This window comes from Penicillium bovifimosum (genome assembly GCF_028826915.1).
Source record: "Penicillium bovifimosum strain IBT 22155 chromosome Unknown utg000001l_segment0_segment0, whole genome shotgun sequence".
Taxonomy (NCBI): domain Eukaryota; kingdom Fungi; phylum Ascomycota; class Eurotiomycetes; order Eurotiales; family Aspergillaceae; genus Penicillium; species Penicillium bovifimosum.
Genome location: NW_026622710.1, coordinates 654,049 through 674,717, shown reverse-complemented (window position 1 = coordinate 674,717; position 20,669 = coordinate 654,049). Strand labels below are relative to the sequence as shown.

The 20,669-nt window shown below is 50.6% G+C and overlaps 7 protein-coding genes across 7 annotated transcripts; 5 read left to right on the top strand and 2 right to left on the bottom strand.

Annotated features, from left to right (window-relative positions):
• Positions 1-2,083: 2,083 nt before the first annotated feature.
• sun1 (SUN family protein UTH1) lies at positions 2,084-3,414 on the bottom strand (the record flags this gene model as incomplete). Its single annotated transcript, XM_056661003.1, has 3 exons — positions 2,084-2,128; positions 2,189-2,749; positions 2,821-3,414. 3 exons carry the CDS (start codon positions 3,412-3,414, stop codon positions 2,084-2,086), a joined length of 1,200 nt encoding a protein of 399 aa, XP_056526169.1.
• A 3,032-nt stretch (positions 3,415-6,446) lies between these two features.
• N7515_000258 (uncharacterized protein) lies at positions 6,447-7,699 on the top strand (the record flags this gene model as incomplete). The annotated part of the gene is made up of 2 exons (XM_056661002.1): positions 6,447-6,518; positions 6,578-7,699. 2 exons carry the CDS (start codon positions 6,447-6,449, stop codon positions 7,697-7,699), a joined length of 1,194 nt encoding a protein of 397 aa, XP_056526168.1.
• Positions 7,700-8,645: 946 nt separating this feature from the next.
• On the top strand, positions 8,646-9,931 carry N7515_000257 (uncharacterized protein; the record flags this gene model as incomplete). Its single annotated transcript, XM_056661001.1, has 2 exons — positions 8,646-8,747; positions 9,653-9,931. The coding sequence occupies 2 exons, from the start codon at positions 8,646-8,648 to the stop codon at positions 9,929-9,931; spliced, it is 381 nt and encodes a 126-aa protein (XP_056526167.1).
• A 715-nt stretch (positions 9,932-10,646) lies between these two features.
• Positions 10,647-11,836, top strand: N7515_000256 (electron transfer flavoprotein subunit alpha/FixB family protein; the record flags this gene model as incomplete). Its single annotated transcript, XM_056661000.1, has 3 exons — positions 10,647-10,952; positions 11,029-11,197; positions 11,259-11,836. The coding sequence occupies 3 exons, from the start codon at positions 10,647-10,649 to the stop codon at positions 11,834-11,836; spliced, it is 1,053 nt and encodes a 350-aa protein (XP_056526166.1).
• A 408-nt stretch (positions 11,837-12,244) lies between these two features.
• N7515_000255 (putative sister chromatid cohesion factor (Chl12)) lies at positions 12,245-15,507 on the top strand (the record flags this gene model as incomplete). Its single annotated transcript, XM_056660999.1, has 3 exons — positions 12,245-12,464; positions 12,522-15,033; positions 15,093-15,507. 3 exons carry the CDS (start codon positions 12,245-12,247, stop codon positions 15,505-15,507), a joined length of 3,147 nt encoding a protein of 1,048 aa, XP_056526165.1.
• A 990-nt stretch (positions 15,508-16,497) lies between these two features.
• Positions 16,498-19,598, top strand: N7515_000254 (MFS transporter; the record flags this gene model as incomplete). The annotated part of the gene is made up of 2 exons (XM_056660998.1): positions 16,498-17,255; positions 18,176-19,598. 2 exons carry the CDS (start codon positions 16,498-16,500, stop codon positions 19,596-19,598), a joined length of 2,181 nt encoding a protein of 726 aa, XP_056526164.1.
• A 500-nt stretch (positions 19,599-20,098) lies between these two features.
• On the bottom strand, positions 20,099-20,335 carry N7515_000253 (uncharacterized protein; the record flags this gene model as incomplete). The annotated part of the gene is made up of 1 exon (XM_056660997.1): positions 20,099-20,335. One exon carries the CDS (start codon positions 20,333-20,335, stop codon positions 20,099-20,101), a length of 237 nt encoding a protein of 78 aa, XP_056526163.1.
• Between the last annotated feature and the right edge of the window lie 334 nt (positions 20,336-20,669).

Sequence of the window (20,669 nt, the reverse complement as noted above, 5' to 3'; positions counted from 1 at the left end):
GCGAAATTGATCGTGAATTGGCACTTGATTGCGGTATGATTAGGAATTTATGTATATTTATGTATATAGTATGTCCTCGCTCTTATATCACCAGTCTATTCAACTATCAGAACTCAATCATAATTCATACTCTACTAAGCTCATACTAGTTCTACACTGTCTCTGACCAGCCCGTACTAGGGTAACTATACAGTTCCCAGCAGAAACTAACAAGCCCCCCTAACCACCCCACTTCTTGTCACCAATTTGATCACCGACCTACATCGTCGCGTCTTCCAGCCCCCATGTGGGATGATATGACATCGACTTGAACGACAATCGATTGAATCTCACAGACATTCCTCTCTACGTAGTGAAAACATGTGGCTTACATTCCAGCCTGGTCAATATTGACAGTACTACTACTATCAAGAAAATAACCAAACACCCTACAACTTGCAGGTATTTGTTCACAAGTACTGGTGGGGTCTCGTCTCGGGTACTATTGATTCTTTACGCGGGTTTGGTTCGGTCGTGTCCACCGGTCTCCAGTTAGCTCTCAACAATAACGGTGAAGGATCTTCTTGGGAAGTTTTATGCATTCCATGTCAGCGATGGATGTATGCCTCTTGAAATCGATCCCTTGCTTAATAGTTGATTGGGTCTAGATCAATGTATGTAGTCTAAAAACCGTTCTAAGTATGGGTTATATTCAGTGAGCCTCATTGGGTGCTCATTGATTGACTCTCACTTTCATTTCTCTTCTGCCATCAATATCTTACCGTGTAACTACTTGAACATATTGTCTCTCCGCGACGTAGTCAAATTTGAGCATCTTGGCATCTCCTGCGCCTAGGACGACCACTTGAGCCCTGCCGACTTCACGAACCCTGGATATGCTATCGAAAATATGTGTCTGTGTCTGCTTTAGGACTTTGAGTTATTCTGTATTGGAAGTTTTTGTCATAGACTGATTCTGTAGAGGAGGTGGGGTTGTTTTTCCAGAAGTACCTTTCCTGTTGTAGTTGCTACAATGATTAGGGCTTCGCGCTGATATATATCCACACGTGATATCAGACAATCCGTTTCTCTGACTTCCAGATAACCTTTATCCAAGCAATATAACTGCAACTAGAACGATTGAAGAATTCCACTATTCGACCCTTTCCTAGTTCCTACGCACGAGAACAATGATGCAATCATGCATGATAGCTGGTTGGTGGGGCATACATATTGCATTGATCATGTACGCGATGTATCACATCCACTAGTATCATTAGGTTTTTGCGGCTCCTAATGGATAATTGACTAATCCCTCGCGCTGAGAGCGTAGTCGCCCGTAGTCGAAGATACTATCGACCATGCACTTGGACTACTGGTTAGCCGGCAAACTAGTCCCAGCGTGCAGTGCATGAAACAGGGAAGATGGAAATGAGAATTCAGCATATCATCGAGTGAATAAGTAGCTAGAAAACAGGCCGTACATATCTCCCGGACTAGATCACCCCGCATATGTTGGATGTCAAGCGAAGAATGGCCAGTCGACCTAACGACTGTTACAGGACCAGCTGTGTGCCATGGTTCATCTCACCGGACCGACTCAGTAAGTCGAGCCTCAACATCAAGTCACAGGACCAGCATGGACGAATTCACCAAAATCCGAAAGACGCTTGACGGGGAAAGCCAAACACAGTCCCTCTGAACAACAAAAGGAAAGGGAACGAAGGATAGATTCAAAATCAAGAACTGGTTGGTACTTGAAGATAGAAGAAGGTAAATCTAATCATCAGATAAAAGAAGAAATCGCTCCCATGAAGTTGTCTGACCAGAGGGTGAAATGTGGTCATAAGAATAAAACCGATAAAATGCAACATGGAATTGGATTTCAAACCAAGCCACGTAAAATAAACATAGAATGTAAGATACACAGAAAAGAAGAACTGATCCTTCAGATAAGAGACCATGAATATAGACAGGTGCACAAAGGGAAGTGAGACGAGAGCGACGGCTCAGCTTGCCCTAGTGTAATTCAAAGGGAACACGCCAATCTCAAGTTAGCGTGGCCAGATAGCGACTGGCGTCGACCAAATAGCCGTTGCGACACTTATTCGTAGAAGACGTAGTAGGCCTTGCCGGAGGTGACACCGACCTGGGAGACAATGTTAGCATGAGAAAATCAGGAGCAAGGTAAATCTAAGATAGAACGTACTGTGCAGCCACTGTTGCCCTGAATGGGACCCTTGGAATCATAGAACTTGCCGTTCTCGTAACGGCACTCATCGCTGAGGTCATCACCTTCGAGCTTAATGTTGAAGTCGAGAGGCTCATCGGTGGTAGGGGCGTTGGGGAAAATGGAGAGGAACTTGCCGCTCTTGGTGTAACCGACACCAAGGTTGATGGGAGCCCAGTTTCCGATGGGCTCGCTGCCGTCACCCCACTGGCAACCCTTCTCAACGGAAACTCCCTTGGGGTTAACGTAGTACTGAGCGGAGGTAGCCTTACCCTCCCAGAAGAAGTAGGTGTCACCGTCAGGGCAAGTCAGGTCGTGGGTAACACCAGGAGAGGCCGCGAGAGGGACGGTCTCAGACTCGGTGCCGGGGTAGTCAGTGCGGCAAACAGCGACGTTCTCGGACATCTGGTTCTTGACGTGAACACCACCAACGCCGGGAATGCAAAGCTGCTTGTGGCTCTTGTTGGTAAGGTAAAGCTTGCCGCCCTTGCACTGGAGACCACCAACGGACTGGCCGGTGGCACCCTGGGTGGTAGGCCACTGGGACTTTTGGTAGCCGGGGGGCAAGCGTAAGAGCACATAGCACCGCTGTGGCACTCGTCGCCCGTAACGGCGGTCACAATGTCGCTGACCAAATCGTCGAGAATAGTGACGTACTGGATACCGGAGTAACCACCAAGGCCGAGGTAGTCAAGGGCCACGGCACCGTAGTCTGAGGGGAATTCACTGCAGTCGATCTCTCCGTCAGGGAAATCAGCGGTGAGGCCCTTGGCACCGGAGCTGCTGGAGCTGCTGGTAGCAGCGGCCTTGGTGGTAGTGGATGTGGGCGCCGCAGTGGTGGTGGAGCTGGCAGGTGTGATAACAGCGGACACCTCCTGGAGGATGGCAGGAGCGACGGTAGATGTGGTCGGGGCGGCAGTTGAAGTGCTAGAGCTGCTGGAAGGGCAAGCAGCCGCGACGGCATCGTCGAGCCACTCGAGCTCGTGGTTGGCGAGACCCTTGCAGGCGTCATCAACGCTGATAGACTGAGGAGCGCCAGACTTGGAAGGGTCCATCACAACGAAATCGTAGACGACGGGGCCAGGGACTGAAACGGTCTCGGTCTCGGTGGCGCGCTTGTGGTTGTGCGCATGACCATGACCATGGCCGTGGGCAGCGGCGAGGCCAGCCGTGGCTAGCACGGCAACGGTGTTCTGGAACTTCATTGTTTTGGCGAAAGCGCAGAACTGCCCATCACAATATGTCAGTCACTCTCCTGGATGTTTAATTTGTCTTATCATTCCATCATATTTCAAATGATCAACTCGTACGCGATCGTGTTTATCGGGTCACATGAACATCGCATTTGCAGTAGCGTGCAGTCATGTCAATAAGGACCAGCGATAAGGTGGTCAACCACAGCACACCAGATCGCGTCACAGATCACGAGATATGATAGACTAACGAGGATAGCACATACATCAGAAAGGGGTTGGTCGCGCGTTTTTCGTCAACAGTCAATCGAGTAACGACAGCAGTTTTCAAAAGAGTGTGGAGAGATTCAACCTCTCTGGTGTGAGAAAACTTCGGAAAGGCGACTGCGGTTAGGAAGGAACTGGGGAAGAGGAATTCAGGAGAGGTAGTAACAGGTAACAAAAAGGAGGGGGGGGGCGATTCGGTCCCTGTCCAAATTCCGTTTAGCGTGATAATCACGGAAAAGGGGCAGAAGTTGAATTTCAAGGTCCAACTTGTCTCACACACTGCCTAGTGGGCCCCAGGAGAAAGAGTCTGGATGCGACTTGGTCCCCTTGGCATAAAGGATCCACGATGTTGTTTACTTTTCTCTTATTTGCCAGTACCGTTCTTTCTTTCTTTGTTGATTCCCGTCTTAAACTCCATTTTAAACCGTTGTAATCCATCGTCCATCGGTCCAGTGCCTTTGTTTACCTTGGGTCTCTGCGGCTTGGCGGCAAAACGAGATGAATATGCTAGGGGGAACCAATCACAGACTGATCACTGCACTCCTTTATGCCCCGTAATTCAGGTACACCAATCAGAATTTACTTTGCTATGCCGAAATTCCTTGCGTATCCATGGGTACCGACAACATGCGACCACAGGGTTCAACTCTTTAGGCCCTTCTTTATTTCAATTTCCTCGTGTATAATTCATCAACCGCACTATTGAAGCTACTTTGCAAATTTTCCTCCGTATCACAATTTGTGAATGTTTAAGTTATCCTCAACGGAGAAGGCCGAAGATGCGCCCAGGGGTATGAGTTACAGACGGAGTATGCGTGATGATACGCTTACGTAGTAAAGCGTTCGACCCCCCGACGGTCTGCTTGGCCAATATACGAAGGCACCAGCCCCTTCTATGTACTTCCGTACATCTTCTGATGGTGAGGACCAAGCAGGGGATCTCCTCTGTGCCAGCGCACGGGTCTCGGCCCGGTTCGTATTCCACTCAAACCGTAGTCCGGATATAGCCAACCACTAAATCTAATATCTGATATTCTGACCTGCTCATCCTGTCGGGAAATAAGATTAATTATCGGCCAAGTACTCCGTACTCCGTATGGCGTATGCTAAACATACGCCCCTACATCGAAGAAGCTAGGAGGTGTCTACCTACTCCGTATCCGTACCTGGATCCGACTTGTTGCTCGGTTCAAGCCATTAGTACGATGTACGTGGTACCACTATACCCCGAAAGGATGACGACTCCGTGCTATGGGTTTCTATTCACACAGAGCTCCACGATCCCGAATGTTGTACTCCCGAGGTCCTATCCACCGGAGAACATACGTTCTGTGTACTCCGTGAGTCCGTACATAGGCGATATCCAGCCAAGTTCCTGTGGCAGGTGTGCAGGCATCCACTTTTCGAGAGTCCGATGCCCCGTGGAACAATACTGATAGGCGAGCTAGAAGCCGACGGCTCGTCGATCCACAGCAATCTTAATTCCACACAGGCGTGTCCGCGTCATAACGTGCTCTCGCTGTCCTCTGGGACGTGGTACTATGGAGCAACAACAACGTGGAATTATTTGGTAGTTGGTACTATCGTCGTACCAATAGTTGCGCGAGAAAATCGGGCTTCCGGAAATTGCGCCCACTTTTAGCTATCTCCTTCTCGAGGATTAAATGACGCCAGCGTACGGAGTACAGAGACTACTAGTCAGGGGATGCCCCATTTGCCAAAATTTAAGCATTTCGTTGAAGATTAGTGCTGAAAATCTTCTACGATTCGGCTTTTCGGGTGCCACCTTCTTCTACGTGCATGTGGGAATGAAGGTCCTATGCCCGACCTTGCTGTAGCTATCATCTGCTCAATGCTTGATGCGTATAATTTAGCTTTATAGTCATTACGCTGGCACTTAGGCTGCAATACTGCAATACCAGAGAGAATTCGGTCGTTGGTCCTCGTCTGCCAGTGTGAGTGGGCAGAGGCTCAGTTTACCTCAGAGATTGGGACTACGACTGCAATGGGTTTTACCTGTACCTGAGCAACAAAATGTACTGATCAATGAGCTCGAACCGAAAGAGATATCGCGAGGACCACTGTGTCCATCCACGGCGATACCATGCTTTCCGGTCTGATTGATTGAGGTTGTCCTTCTTATCTCAGATGGACACAGTTATTGGAGATGTTTCTCGCTTAAGCTCACCAACTAGTTAGTTAGAAAGCAGACCTTTCATCAAAGCAGACCTTTATGAATTGCAGTCTGGTTGAGGTAGTACCCTCGAGTCGAGCTTTCCATCAGGCGAAAGGGAGCAAATCACAATGTCATTACTCCGTAGATCTAAATCGTCGGCATGAGCCATTGATGCTACTTGGTCCAAGCCGTCATGCCACTAACATCCGTACAGAGCGATAAGTGGACGGCTGGGAGTCAGAGCGACTTGTTCTCAAGTATTTGCGGGTCGGAACTTCGCTTCTGAAGGTATGTGTGCAAGGAATCAAGAAATAAGCTGCTTGTTTGACATGATTTCCCTATGTCGTCCGACGACCCTCATAAAATGTGCGGGTACGCAGTACATAGAGTAGTAGACAGTAGATAGAACTCTCGCCTCGAATACCCCTCAGAATCCTGCAGATCAGAGCGGTCAATGAGATACGTTATAAGGCCTCAGGCACAAACTGGGGTCCAGACTGCCAAGAACGGATGAACTGCCACCGCCTTCCGAAATTTTTTTGAGTCCCGATATGATTGCGAAAAAAATTGGAGATATTCATCGAGTCTACAAATCGCTAAAATGGGCTCCTCTACTACTCAACTCACCTCGAAGGTGACCTCGGGCTCCCCCTATCAGCTTAGCAAGCCCCAGGTTAGTATCAATGATTCCCCACGTCGAGTTTCGCAAAATACTGATCGGATGTCAATTAGACCCTCAAAGCTTCCGGCGCGCTGCTGAAGCACATCAAGACCACCCAGCAAGAACAAGAGAAGACTGCAACCAAGAAGACTCTGATTGGCGACGACGATTCCGATGTCGAGGACAGCGCGACCAAGAGCGAGGCCATTTGGCTCGTCCTCACTACCAAGCAGCATGTGGTGGACAAGAACCGCCTGAAGCCCGGCAAGATCAGCATCCCTCACTCTCTCAACACAGCTCCATCGCTCAGCATCTGCCTGATCACTGCCGATCCCCAGCGTGGCGTCAAGGATATCATTGCCGACCCGTCCTTCCCCCAGGGCCTTTCTTCCCGCATCGAGAAAGTCATTGGTTTCTCTAAGCTTAAGGCCCGCTACCAGAGCTTCGAGAGCCGTCGCCAACTGTTCTCAGAGCACGATGTTTTCCTGGCCGATGACCGTATTGCTATGCGCCTGGTTCAGACCCTCGGAAAGATCTTCTACAAGTCGAGCAAGCGCCCAATTCCCATCCGTATCGCTGAGATCGAGAAGGTGGATGGCAAGCGCGTCAAGAAGGACCCCAAGGTGCCCAACGCTCCTCCTTCCAAGGAAGAGAAGAGCGCGTCTTTCGCCTCTCCCCTAATTGTCGCTAAGGAAATCGAGCGTACCCTGAACTGCGCCTCCGTGCAGCTCGCGCCATCCACTACCGCCTCCGTCCGGGTCGGCACATCCAAGTTCACACCCGAGCAGCTGTCCGATAATATCGTCGCCGTTGTTAACGGCCTGACCGAGAAGTTCGTCGCCAAGGGCTGGAGGAACATCAAGGCTCTTCACATCAAGGGTGCCAACACCATGGCCCTGCCCATCTGGCTGGCCGATGAGTTGTGGGTGGAGGATGCCAATGTGCTGGAAGCTGCCCCCGAGACTGAAGCTATCAAGGACTCCAAGAAGCGCAAGTCCGTTGGAGACGGCAAGCTGCTTGAGGAGAAGAAGACCAAGAAGACCAAGCCGGCAGAGGATGAGGAGGAGGCTGCCTTAATCGCTGCGCGGAAAGAGAAGCTGCAAAAGCTCAAGGCCCAGGCTCTCGAGGATGGTAACACAAGCAAGCCCGCCCCATCAAAGGCCGGCGGCAAGAAGAAGAAGTCTAGTTCATGATGGTTTTAGCTCTTAATGTTTTCTGCATGTAAAGGTATTTCTGGCGTACAAAATATCACGTGTGTCTATTGTTACGATGATCCTTAGTTCCCTAGTAATGATACTAAAACTCGTCCACGTCGATGCAATATACTGGGTAGCAGAAGGAAACGAGTTTATTTGGAGGTGTGCCCCCAGGTATCAAGCCCTATACAATAACAGTCAAGGGGAGTTCTCACTTTCATAGTTCATACCTTGGCATATTGCTCCCAGGCTTATTATCATGCACGTAGTATATTCACATGTAACTTGTACCTTTCTTTACCCAAGTCTCTGTCGCTATGCCCGCTGTTCTATATGACGACATATAGTACCTCTTACTAATGACGCTGTGTTGCACTGCCCCTTTTACCCTACTAGGCGTCGGACACCTGTGGCGAAGCACGGAGTTCTCCGTTGGATCTCAATAAGATACTAACTAGGGGAAAGCTTAAAAGTCTCATTAGACTCATTCTACCATGGTACCTTCTTTCAGCACTTGAACTCTGTCAGTCTGTCGAGTCTGTCCAGTAGATAGAACTAACGGCAACCATACATTGCCTAAAATGGACGTTCGACAGGGAACCCTGGGTTTGACCTTTTCCCTACTTGGGCGTCGGCAGCTGACCAGATCAGACAGAAGGGAGCTCCTGCCGTCTGAATCTCTTCCCTTCTTTCTTCCTTCCTCAACTACCGATCTCATCATTCACAATGCCAAAGCCTCTCTGGAAGTGGCACTACCAGCAGAAGGAGGAGTTCCTCCTTTCCTTATAGCGAGGCCTCAGTCACCTGGGGTCTCGGTACATCACCAACAAGCTCCGTGAATTTGACATCCATCCGATGGGCTTCTGGGCTGGCGACACTGATCCATCATTCATCCCATACTTTTTCTCGGACACTGATACCACCTCCAAAATCGCCAACACCAATGTCAAGAGAACCCCGCAGACGACCCGTTCACCTGGGCACCCCAGGACCCCAAGGGTGCGACGGAACTCCAAGCCGGCGGCCGCAATGGCTACGATGGGGTGTCCGCATTTCCACCCGCCTCCTCCTGGAAGTTGGAGGAAGTGGGCCTATTTGCGCCAGACCCAACTCAAGAGAGGCCTTTGTGGATCCGTATAATGCCTACTGAAATCCACGATTGTCAGATTTGTCACCAAGTATGGGTGACCTTCCGATCAGTCCGCGGATCGACTTATTGCCGCAATGTCTACGTTTTCCTGAATCAGCTACGAGTCCAGATCCCGCTGAAAGGCGAGGCTCTCGTGAGAGCTAATATCCAAGGATGTTTACGGGAAGCTGCAGCCAAGTAGTACGCAAGCGAACACAGACCTCGAGAGATGAGCCCGGTGGACCACCAATTCGGTTGGTTCCCGATGCTAGAGATATGGGAGGCAAAGAGCCTCAAAGGCATTGACTCCGACAGAGAGATCCGCCCGGTGGACCACCAATTCGGTTGGTTCCCGATGCTAGAGACATGGGAGGCAAAGAGCCTCAAAGGCATTGACTCCCACAAGTTGCACCATGCACTCTCCGCGGTGTTCTCGAAAATGATCATCTCCTTCAAGTTTTGCCTCTTCGGAGTACCTAGTAGTGAATGTGTATCTTACTGGTCGGGTGAAGGGAGTCGAAACCATTGCGCACCTCAAAAGGGAGATGCACATCGTCGACAATCTAGGCCCCGGCCTGCTACTAGGAATGGATATCATTGCGCCAGAAGAAATCGAATTCGACGTGGAGGGATCCGCATTGATTCTGCATGCTCACAAAAACATGACGGTGCCGGTGACGAGATGCCAGAGTCCGCGTCCTGCATAGGTATCTCGACAATAACGGCCGCCTTCAACTGGCCTATTGAGGCTATACCCAAGCACTGGACTTTGACACGGAGGACTACGCTGAGAAGATGGATATCCTCCTTCAATGGCCTAGCCTGAGGTGGAAGGTGACACTACCAAGCCCATCCCTCTCCCACTCATCGACGAAGACGAGGAAGATGAGTGGATTAAGAGCGGAAATATGGCGCTGCCATGCGCGGAGCTCAGCGGTGAGGAGAGTGAGAGTGATCTGTGGAGTGATTCCGACGACATATGGACCAGCAGTGAGGACGAAGATTCCTCCAGCGATTGGGAGTCGGTCACAGACGCGGATGAAGTGGATGCGTGCGACCAAGTCCCCATCGGGGGATGTGGGAGGAGGGGAGGGAAGTAGGGAGTCTGGGAGGCGCCCCCGAGTCCGGTCTAACCTTGTCCACGGCAATGGCGACTATGTTTACATGTACTAGTGGCGACCCGCCACACAGTTCTTTATAATTTTGTTTTGTTCTGTTTGTTAGCGTGCATCATGTATCATAGGAGAATGTACTGGGATGAGAGAGACCTGAGACCACCATTCTTAGATCCGCCCATGTAGTCAGACACTCGTAGACATTGAGTTCGACCTCGGGCGTACGGCCTTTGGGGTCATCACGGTAACGTAGTCTCGGTGGATATTGATACTTCTACTACGCTCTGACTACTTTTCGTTGCTTTTGCTCCACTAACTACTGATAGCGTGAATAAAGAACTCATGAAAGATAATATAGAAGACAGAAGACGCCATGAGACCGAAGATTGCATGCCTTGAGAGGCCTTGTATTGACTTCATCGGCTTGGAATGATCCTTGCGGTCTGATGAATACTTCACCCTCTTATAACATTCAATACATTATTATAGAAAGGAATCAAGCTTTCTCTTGACTGCTTGATGTGTCGTAATGGCAAGAAGCCGCGTCGTGATGATCCCAAACCTTTCCGACCTCGGGCCCGCCGGTCTTGGCATGCCGACGATAGCCACCCTCACATCACCGTGAATCGCCGAGCTTCATTCTTGCTCTTCTCCCCACGCCTGGAAGAACATCGCCAGATCACCACACCAAGTCGTCACTATGATTCCCATTGCTAGACACTCTGTCCTACGGGCTGCCCGCTCCCAGCTCCAACCCACCCGGAAGTTGAGCCAGCCCGCTTCCTCGGCGCTCGCCCGCCTGCTTTCGACTCTCGCCGTTCTCGAGCAGCGGAATGGCAAGCTGGAGGCTTCCTCTTTGTCCGCAATTGCGGCTGCACAGAAGCTTGGTGGCTCAGTAACGGGCTTCCTTGCTGGCTCCGGTGTCAAGGGCACCTCCGCTGCCGAGGTTGCTAAGATTAAGGGTGTCGAGAAGGTGTTGGCCGTGGACAATGACGCATACGAGAAGGTATGTAATTCTACATTCTTTGATTGACAACGAGTTCAAGGGACTTTGGCTAACCATCCTTTCTGTTGCACTACAGGGTCTCCCCGAAAACTATGCCCCTCTTCTCGTTGAGAACATCAAGAACGGTGGATTCACCCACGTCATTGCAGGCCACTCTGCCTTCGGCAAGAGTCTGCTTCCCCGTGTGGCTGCTCTCTTGGATGTTCAACAAATCTCAGATATCACCGCTATTGAGAGCGAAGACAGTACGTGGAAGTCCGAAGACTGACTTGACATGTGATCCGGCGGCCACTGACCATAATGCAGCTTTCGTCCGCCCCATCTACGCCGGCAACGCCATCCTGACCGTCCAATCGTCCGACAATATCAAGGTCATTACAGTCCGAGGCACCGCCTTCCAGGGCGTCGAGACCGAGGGCGGCTCCGCCAAGATCGTCGAGGGAACCGACCCCAACGCCCCCGCGACCACCGAGTGGGTGTCTGAGGAACTGACCAAGTCTGAACGTCCCGATCTCGGCACAGCCACTCGTGTCGTGTCCGGAGGCCGTGGCCTGAAGTCCAAGGAGGAGTTCGACCGCATCATGCTTCCGCTGGCGGATTCCCTCGGCGCTGCCATTGGTGCTTCGCGTGCTGCTGTTGACAGCGGCTTTGCCGATAACAGTCTGCAGGTCGGCCAGACTGGTAAGAACGTTGCTCCTCAGCTCTACCTCTGTGCTGGTATCTCTGGTGCTATCCAGCACTTGGCTGGTATGAAGGACAGCAAGGTCATTGCGGCTATCAACAAGGATCCCGAGGCTCCCATCTTCCAGGTTGCTGATGTTGGCCTGGTCGGTGATCTGTTTGAGAAGGTGCCCGAGCTGACTGAGAAGCTCAAGAGCGCCTAAAATGGTTGAATGAGTCGTTTTCCTTTTGTATCATGACCTATCGAGCAGGTTGATGCCATTTTTTGTTCGTTTTATGAACCGCACAGTATACCATTGACTAGAAGACTAGAGCCGGTTTGGTTTGGTCTACAATACATGTTTCCCATATTCTGCTTCCAGCCCTCTGGTATTTATTTAGAGAGCCTAGTTAGACGAAAATACTCGAGTACAAATGTACTGTGTACACTGTATAGTAGGCAAACCTCTTAAAGGCGCAGTAAAAATACTTTGCTGCCAAAACGGGACTAGCGCGTTCTACCAGCACGCGTCGCGTCTATCCGTACCAGAGGGGAATTGTATCGGAGACCATTCAAGACCATTCAAGACCATCCAAGACCATTCAATGACATGAGATATCCCAACGCTTGAATGCTTCCCTCGTCGCCATTCTTATCGTCGTTTGATCCTGCGCTTCATCTCCACTCCGAAAGCCCAGGCCACACATTAAATCCACCATCCGAATCATTCTCCGACGATATCGAAGCAATCCACTTGCACTGCCAGGAACAAACCCGCAACCGAGTTGTAATCCAGCACCGAGCGTGGGATCTATGTGATGTGTTTCGCAGTGAAGACGACATAAGACAGGGTTTGCAATTTCTAGCCCACATTGACTGGTACCCAGGCACTAACTGCTATGTAATAGATACGCCAACCAAGACCGTTACGACCCCACGACCATTTTCTCGCGTTTCAACTCGAAAGCTCTCTTTTATTCCGTCTTCTCCACCTACAAGAATGCCTTTCATAGCACCTTCGGGCGCACTCACGCCCACGTCTGGCAATGCGACCAATGATTCGCAGAAGAGGAAAGGCACAGACGGAGAGGCAGGCTCGCAGCCGACAGAGCCCAAGCGCCCGCGCATGATCGGAGGCTTTGTTGACGATGATGACGACGATGAAGACGACCTTCCTGCCTTCAGGGACGAGCAAATGGATATTCAATATGACCTGCCACCGCAGGAGCCTTCGGCGGAACTCCCTAATATACTTGCACCAAGGCCGGCAGTCACGAAGCCAAGCGAGGCTGTCAATGCTACACCTAGCTCTTCCAGGACTCTCCCAGTATTGACACCTCGGCCCGCTCCAACAGCCCCCAAAAGATTCCAGATCAAGACTTGTGCTGGCAAGACCCATAACGTATCGCAAAAGAAAGCGCAGGCCTCCGTTTCATATCAACGAATGATTGCCAGTCGGTCTGAGGTAGAGCCTGGGAAAGCGAGGAAGAGCTATTACGGTGTCGATATCCACCAATTGCTGGACGAGGTGGCCAAGGACACGAATTCCTCGAAGGCAGTCCCTCAGCCCCGAGTTCAGCGCACTATCGAAACGAGCCATATAAGCCCGAAGCAACAAAAGAAAGACTCCGCGATGTGGACAGAAAAATACCGTGCTCGCAAATTCACTGACCTCATTGGGGATGAGCGCACCCATCGATCAGTACTCCGCTGGCTCAAGGGTTGGGAGTCCATCGTATTCCCCGGGATAGCTAAGTCTCGTGCGAAGAAACCTGCCAAGGATGATGAAGAAGAGTATATCCATCGAAAGGTGCTTTTACTCAGTGGCCCTCCTGGACTCGGAAAGACGACTCTGGCGCATGTGTGCGCCAGACAGGCTGGTTTCGAAGTGCTTGAGATTAATGCAAGTGATGACCGCAGCAAAGATGTGGTCAAAGGCCGCATTCGTGATGCGCTGGGAACAGAGAATGTCAAGGGTATGAACGTGCAGATTGGCAATACCCAGGTCCGTCGCGCCGGTAAGCCCGTCTGTGTCGTTGTAGACGAAGTCGACGGTGTCACTGGTGGCTCCGGGAGCGGTGGTGAGGGCGGCTTTATGAAGGCCCTCATCGACCTCGTTCTGCTCGATCAGCGGAACGCGAAATGGGCTTCGGAAGGCAATAAAGGCAAGAAGCGAAAGGGCGACAATTTCCGGTTCATGCGACCGTTAATCCTGGTTTGCAATGACCTTTATCACAGCAGTTTGCGGCCACTCAGGGCTTCGTCTATTGCAGAGATGATCACTGTCCGTCAGGCACCATTAGAAAACGTTGTTCAGCGAGTCAAGGTCATTTTCGACCGTGAAGGCATCCCCTGCGACGCTGATGGCGCTCGAAGGCTCTGTGAAGCGGCCTGGGGTATGGTTAGCAAAAAGCACCGCACTGCCAAATCCCAAGGCTCTGCCCAAGGTGACATCCGTAGCGTGCTTGTTGCCGCAGAATTCGTGGCACAGAAGCTTCGAAACGAGGCGTTGTCCTCCTCGCTGAGACTGACGAAGAAGTGGTTGGAGAGTCGAGTGCTCAATCCATCGGCTGAGGGTAGCTCGTTCTTCAAAGAGTTGAGTCGTGGTGGCACTCGGGAGATCGTCAACCGTGTCTTCACAGAGGGAGCCGGCTTCGCAGATGCACCTGCCAATATGAGTTTCCAAGATCGCTTCGATACCCCGAATTCCCGGGTACCTGTCGGAGTAGCGGACTTGCGCAAGCGACACGCAATCAACCGACTGCGCGAAATGGTAGATGCCAGCGGTGACCATGACCGCTGTGTATCGGAGTGTTTTGCTTCATATCCCATTCAGCAATACCAGGATGACAATTACTTCTCGAAGCCTAATGCCGCTCACGACTGGCTCTATTTCCATGATTTAATCAGCTCGAAGGTCCACTCTTCTCAGGAATGGGAGCTGGCCCCATACCTCAGCCAGTCGGTTGTCGCATTCCATCATCTATTTGCTACAGCCATGGGCCGGACGACCGAAGATGACAAAAATGACGATGGCGAGGACGAGGACGCCGAAGAGGCACACCCCTTTTCAGGACCCAGAGCCGACTTCGCTGCCTTTGAGGCGTTGAAGCAGAACCGTGCGGCTATGACTGCGTTCCACGCCTCCTTATCAGCGCCTATGACTCGCATGTTCCGGTCTACTGAAAGTGTGATCACGGATTTAATCCCCTACTTGATCCGCATGCTATCCCCCGATGTGAAACCGGTTATCATTCGTGGAAATGGAGAGCAGAGGAGCACAGCCACCGTTCGCAAAGAGTCTGAACGCGCACTCGTTCAAGCCGCAGTGCATGTCATGACTGGGATGGGCTTGACATTTGAAAAAGTACGCGTAGAACACGAAGGAAGCCACGGTGGATGGGCGTATAGAATGGAACCGTGAGTGATAATTTCCGAGGCCTTGTCCAACACTTCTAAGCTAATAACACCATCAACAGACCCATCGATTCGCTCGTCGTCTTCTCAAAAATCAAAGGCAGCACCATCGAGACCTCGGGCAGTACAGCGCCGGTACGGTACGCCGTCCGCCAGGTGCTGGACCAGGAGTATCGCAAAGCAACGACTCGCAAACAGTCTGATGCCATGAGCGCATCTAAACTCGGCGCTAAGGGTTCTAGGAAGTCCGATGATGGTGTTGCAGCGAAAGCACTCAGGGATGCGGCTATCAAGCGCGACTTCTTTGGTCGAGTAGTTGATGAACCTACACCACAGCCTAGGGACCCGGATAGTGCGGAGGCGTGGGCTGATGAGTCGTCCAAGGCTGGACGGAAGGTTTGGGTTACTTTCCACGAAGGGTTCTCGAATGCGGTCCGGAAACCGATCTCTATGGGAGAGCTGATGGCGGGGTTGTAATTATATGCATGCTTCGTTTGAGCGTTTATATCATGGCTGGGTGCTTTTCCTCTTGGTAGGTACGACACGATGCTATTTGAGTAAAATTGGCTGCCGAGAATGGGGGCTATGTTGGACGCTGATTTGAGCTCCCTGCTTTTGACCAGTATCTAGTCATCTACACGCACATAATATATGTCTGATCAGTGATCCGCTCACCCTTCACTTAGCATTGAACTGGAGCCTCAGGGGGAGGTGCATTCGTCATGGCGGTGTAATGAACTGTACTCCGTAACCTGGGTGCGTTCTGGGCCCTGGCAGACAAATATGAAGCCTGAGGCACTAAGGCCTCAACACGTTCACAGCCGCAAGTTGTAAATGTGGGTCCGCAGTGGGGCCAACGCAGTCGCTCATTGGCCCGCTCGCACTTAAACCTGTGCAACCAATCATCGGGCTCATGGCCAATCTACGGAGTACAGCTCACTGTACGGTCGATTTACAGTAGTAGTCATCTAGGAGCTAGCCCCGGCTTTTGTCGTCTAAGAAATTTCTTCAACGTCGAGCCATAACACCGTTCTGTCGACTATGAACTCCGACAAATTTGCGCAGCAATTCAGCACGCTTCGCTAGCCTTGGTCATACGCAGGTGTCTCCCCGCAAAGTGCAGAAGCCAAAGGTAAACCTTACTGAGACCAATTGATTCCAGAGAAATTTGAAAGACCCTTACTGATCGGTGATATCCTTAGCAGGTCACATTTGAACCCATTATGCGCCGATCTGCTGTCCCTGAGCCTCGTGTGCTCAGCCAGATGACTACAGTTGACACAGCCAGCGGACCTGATCATGTTGCCGAGTCTGACGAGGGTGATGATAAGAATTCATTTCCAGAAAACAGCTGGGCCGCCTGGTCCTGCTTGCTGGGCTCGTTCTTGATGATGTTTCCTTCCTTTGGATTTCAAACTGCTAGTATGGAACTGCCCCTATGCACATTTCACTCTGATCAGAATTGACATGGCTACAGTTGGATCCGTTCAGGACTATATTAGTACCCACCAGCTTGCCGACTACAGTATCAGTGATGTCGGATGGATCACAGCGGTACTCGTGTTTTTGACTTTGTTCCTAGGAGTGCAGGTCGGGCCTCTCTTCGATACTTACGGACCGAGAGTCCTCCTGATTTGCGGGAGTCTCGCCAGTTTTGCGTGCTATATGCTCTTAGCAGAATGCACGCAGTATTGGCACTTCATGCTTTGTCTTGGGATTCTAGGGGGTGTCTCGTCTGCGGTCATCACCACCGTTTCGATTTCGGTTCTTAGCCACTGGTTTTATCGCCGCCGTGCACTGGCGTCTGGAATATGCATGGCAGGCTCCTCGACCGGTGGGGCGATCATTCCCTTACTTCTGCGAACACTCTTCCAGAAGTATGACTGGCTGTGGGCAATTCGCATCATTGCGTTCATGGCTCTGGGATGCTATGCACTAGGTGTACTCTTGGTGAAGGGAAGACTGCCCCCTAGTAGCAAAAAGAGGGTAGCGATCGATATTCGAGCGCTGGCTTCACCCCGTCTTTGCTTCCTTGCCACCGCTGTCTTCTCATTTGAGTTTATTATTTTTGGTTGCGCGGCGCTGCTCCCTACTTATGTGCGCTATGCCAAGTTCTCAGAGGATATCCAGTTCTACTCCCTGACACTGCTGAATGCAATGAGTCTGTTCGGCAGAGTCCTGCCCGGTTTCGCTGCCGATCAGGTCGGGAGATTCAACATACTGCTGTCTATGGTCTGTCTCACCTTGATCATTATGGCATGTGTTTGGCTCCCATATGGATCCAATAATGAGGCGACGCTGTATGCTGTAGTCGCAATTTTCGGCTTTGGCTCTGGCGGATGGTTATCTTTGGCCCCTGTTTGTGTAAGATCTATGTCACCCACCCCTGCCGCAGTCTCAACTCCACGAATAAAGCTGACAATCCTTTAGGCAGGACAAATGTGCAAAACTGAAGAGTATGGCCGGTTCTATGGAACAGTTTACAGTGTTGCCGCGTTTGGCGTCCTCCTCACCGTGCCTGTCGGTGGCAAACTGCTTCAATCAGCATCCCCCAAAGTCCTCATTGGATTCTACTCCGCTGTTTTGCTTGTTGGGCTGATCAGCGTAGCTCTATCACGTTGGGCGGTGTTAAACTGGCGTTGGAAATGGAAGATCAAGATCTAGTCTGTCTTAGATCCGTGCATGATACGAGGGAGCGCTTGGATATAGAATAAGTTTCGTTTCGCGTCGGAAGTTCGGAACCAACTGCCCAGTGCCGCGTCGAAAATAGTAAATGCAAAAGCATAGTAAGAATTAGAAGAGAATCAAATATGAGAGAGACGATTCGAACAGAAGTGTGCGAACTTCCCCGGATTTTGTCGAGAACAGCATTTGCCACCACTGACCGCCTTAGGTGGGTCGGCTGTTTGAGGTATGATCATCGACTCATCCTTGACCACTGATTATCTCTAGCTTGGGATTGATCAACATGAAGAGAAGCTCAAATGCAGTATCAACACGCAAGACACGAAGTGGCTGCCTCACTTGCAAGTATCAACCCCTACGCCAATCTTTGAAGGCTACCATTAATCATGCATTAGGTCTCGGTATATTCGTCCCAACGGGAAACGTCAGATTCCCCACAGCTAACCATCTCGCAATGCAGACGTATCAAATGTGATGAGCATAGACCCTCCTGTCTACGATGTGTCGCATCGAAAAGGATCTGCGAGGGCTACCCGACCCCTTTGCAGCACAGCCTTTCTCCAGATTCTCTAAATGACGAGGAACGACGAGCTTTCCTCTTCTTCCGAAGCCGCACTTCGCGCCAGATCTTTGGCTACCGCGATGTAGACGCATGGCTATCAACTCTTCTGCAGCTTGGACACTGCGAAATGCCGATCAAGCATGCCCTCACAGCGCTCGCATCATTACATGAGAGCCTGGAACCAGTGGATTCCTGCGTCTCTATTCGCCGATCAAAAAAACACGCTCAGATCGCGGCTCAAGTGTTGGCCCTGAAACATTATACTTCAGCCATCAAGTCTGTGCAAACTGAAACCCCGGACATGTCCTCAAGACCGGATGTCACCATGACCCTGTGTCTTCTATTTATCTGTTTCGAGCAGTTTCGAAGCGGCGATGCCGCCTGTCTGATCCATCTGACAGCCGGCCTGAAGCTGATATATTGGTGGAGACAACATACTAATGTCTATAGCAATCTCCGAGAATATTGTCGACCGGCGCGAGATCTCATCAATGACCAAATAACGCCTGTCCTGCAACGGCTGCGCGTGCAGTTCTCTTTATGCAGGGACTCTCGACATGCACTCAGAGACTCTGGGGTTCCGCTTTATTTACCACCTCCGACTATTCCATCATCTTACTCTTCCCTTGATAATGCCCGGAAGGATTATGACCGTGCAATGAATTACGTCTTTTCCTTTCTGGAGCGTGACCAACCCGCAGACAGCCAATCACCGCAACAAACGCCTATCACTGTCCTTCGGCAGTGGAAAGCAGCCCTGGATCATTCCGATTTTTCAGCGGAACCCCCTATGATCGAAGAGTGCACACACAAACTGTTGGAGCTCTATTATCATGTCTCCACCGTCATTATTGAAACATATGGTGCCGAGTCTGAGAGCGTTTTCGATAGCTTCACCGAGAGGTTCCAGGTTATCGTCGACCTTGCCGAAAGCATCACCAAAATCTGGAAGATACAGTCACAGGATTTCAATATATTGTTCAGCTTCGATCTCGGTATCACGCCGCCGATGTTCTTCGTTGCTTCCCGCTGTCGTCATGGTTTGATACGACGGAAGGCGGTTGATCTGATGCTCCATTCTCCGTTCTACCACGGTGCTTGGCAGGATCGATACTCTGGTCTTTGTGCCCAGCGAATGATTGAGATTGAAGAAGAAAATATCGGAGCTGGTGTGGATGATATCAATGTGGAAGAGAGCCGTCGTATTCGGAAGATCTCTGCTGATTTACAAGAGAACGGGCTAGAAATTGTCATGCAGTTCACTCGATGGCCGTTCGTCTCAAACTCTCCGGTTCATACGACTTCGATTTCTGTGATATAATAGTCAATGTACTATCAACATCTCTATGGAATATGGATTACTATTTCCACAATGGCACAAACACTTGGATTTCTTTGATCCACAAGGAGCGGAGTACCTCCACATGACTCCAGATCCACCTTTTACGGTTCTTAGCACACATTTACATACTACTACTGCACAATCACTAGATGCTGCCAGGTTGATAATCATATCGATTCAATAAAGATATATCGCTGCTGAACCAATTCCGCACAAGTCAAAGAGCCATTTTTGTAGCAGCCAGAACAATAACGCGGCGAGAAAAACAATCACAGCATTAAAACATAGTAAGTGGTATCCTAATCATTCCGTCGTAGAAGCAAAAGAGGTGCAGAAAGAGCACCTAGAAACTCAAAGCAGAAGCACAAAGACCAAGCCCGCAGCCCACGAGACTCTGTGAGCGAGGTCATAACCGATTGACATATCTCGCGAGCATTGAAGAAGGTCCGATGCATGCATTCACATTTGACGCGTTCCGTTCAGCGCATGCTGAAGTACCCAGCAAGAGCTTCGTTGTGCAATCTCTTCTTCTCGAGGGTTGCGGCATTATGGCTGGGACCAGTCTTTGAGGACCTGGATAGCGAGTACCACTTGTGGTTCTTGGAAATGTCGGCTCCATTGAGGGTTGGCGCTGTGGAGATGGTGGAGTGGGTGGAGGCTGCGCGCGAGGTGGCCTTGGAGGATGCCTTGGAGGTTGAGTTGGAGTTGGAGAACATTTTGAATGAAGGTGATTTTAGGTTTTGTTTTGAGAGAGGAAATTGGTAGGTTTGAGAGTGTGAGAGGTTGAGATTGAGGATTGGTGATGGTATGGAGTAGATGTGTTCGGATGGAACTGGAAGTGTGTAGACGTGGATTTGGAGTTGGAAGGTGCAGTTTGATCTTATGATTTGGATGCTTTGAACTGGATTGGAATGTACTCGGAGGATAATCTGGGTCTTTATATAGAAGAGTCGCTGGGTGTGATCTACTAGATTTTTTTACTCCGTTCCTATGATAGTCACTCCGTATAGTTAGAAACTAAAAAATTTGAAAACGCCAGAGATCCACCTG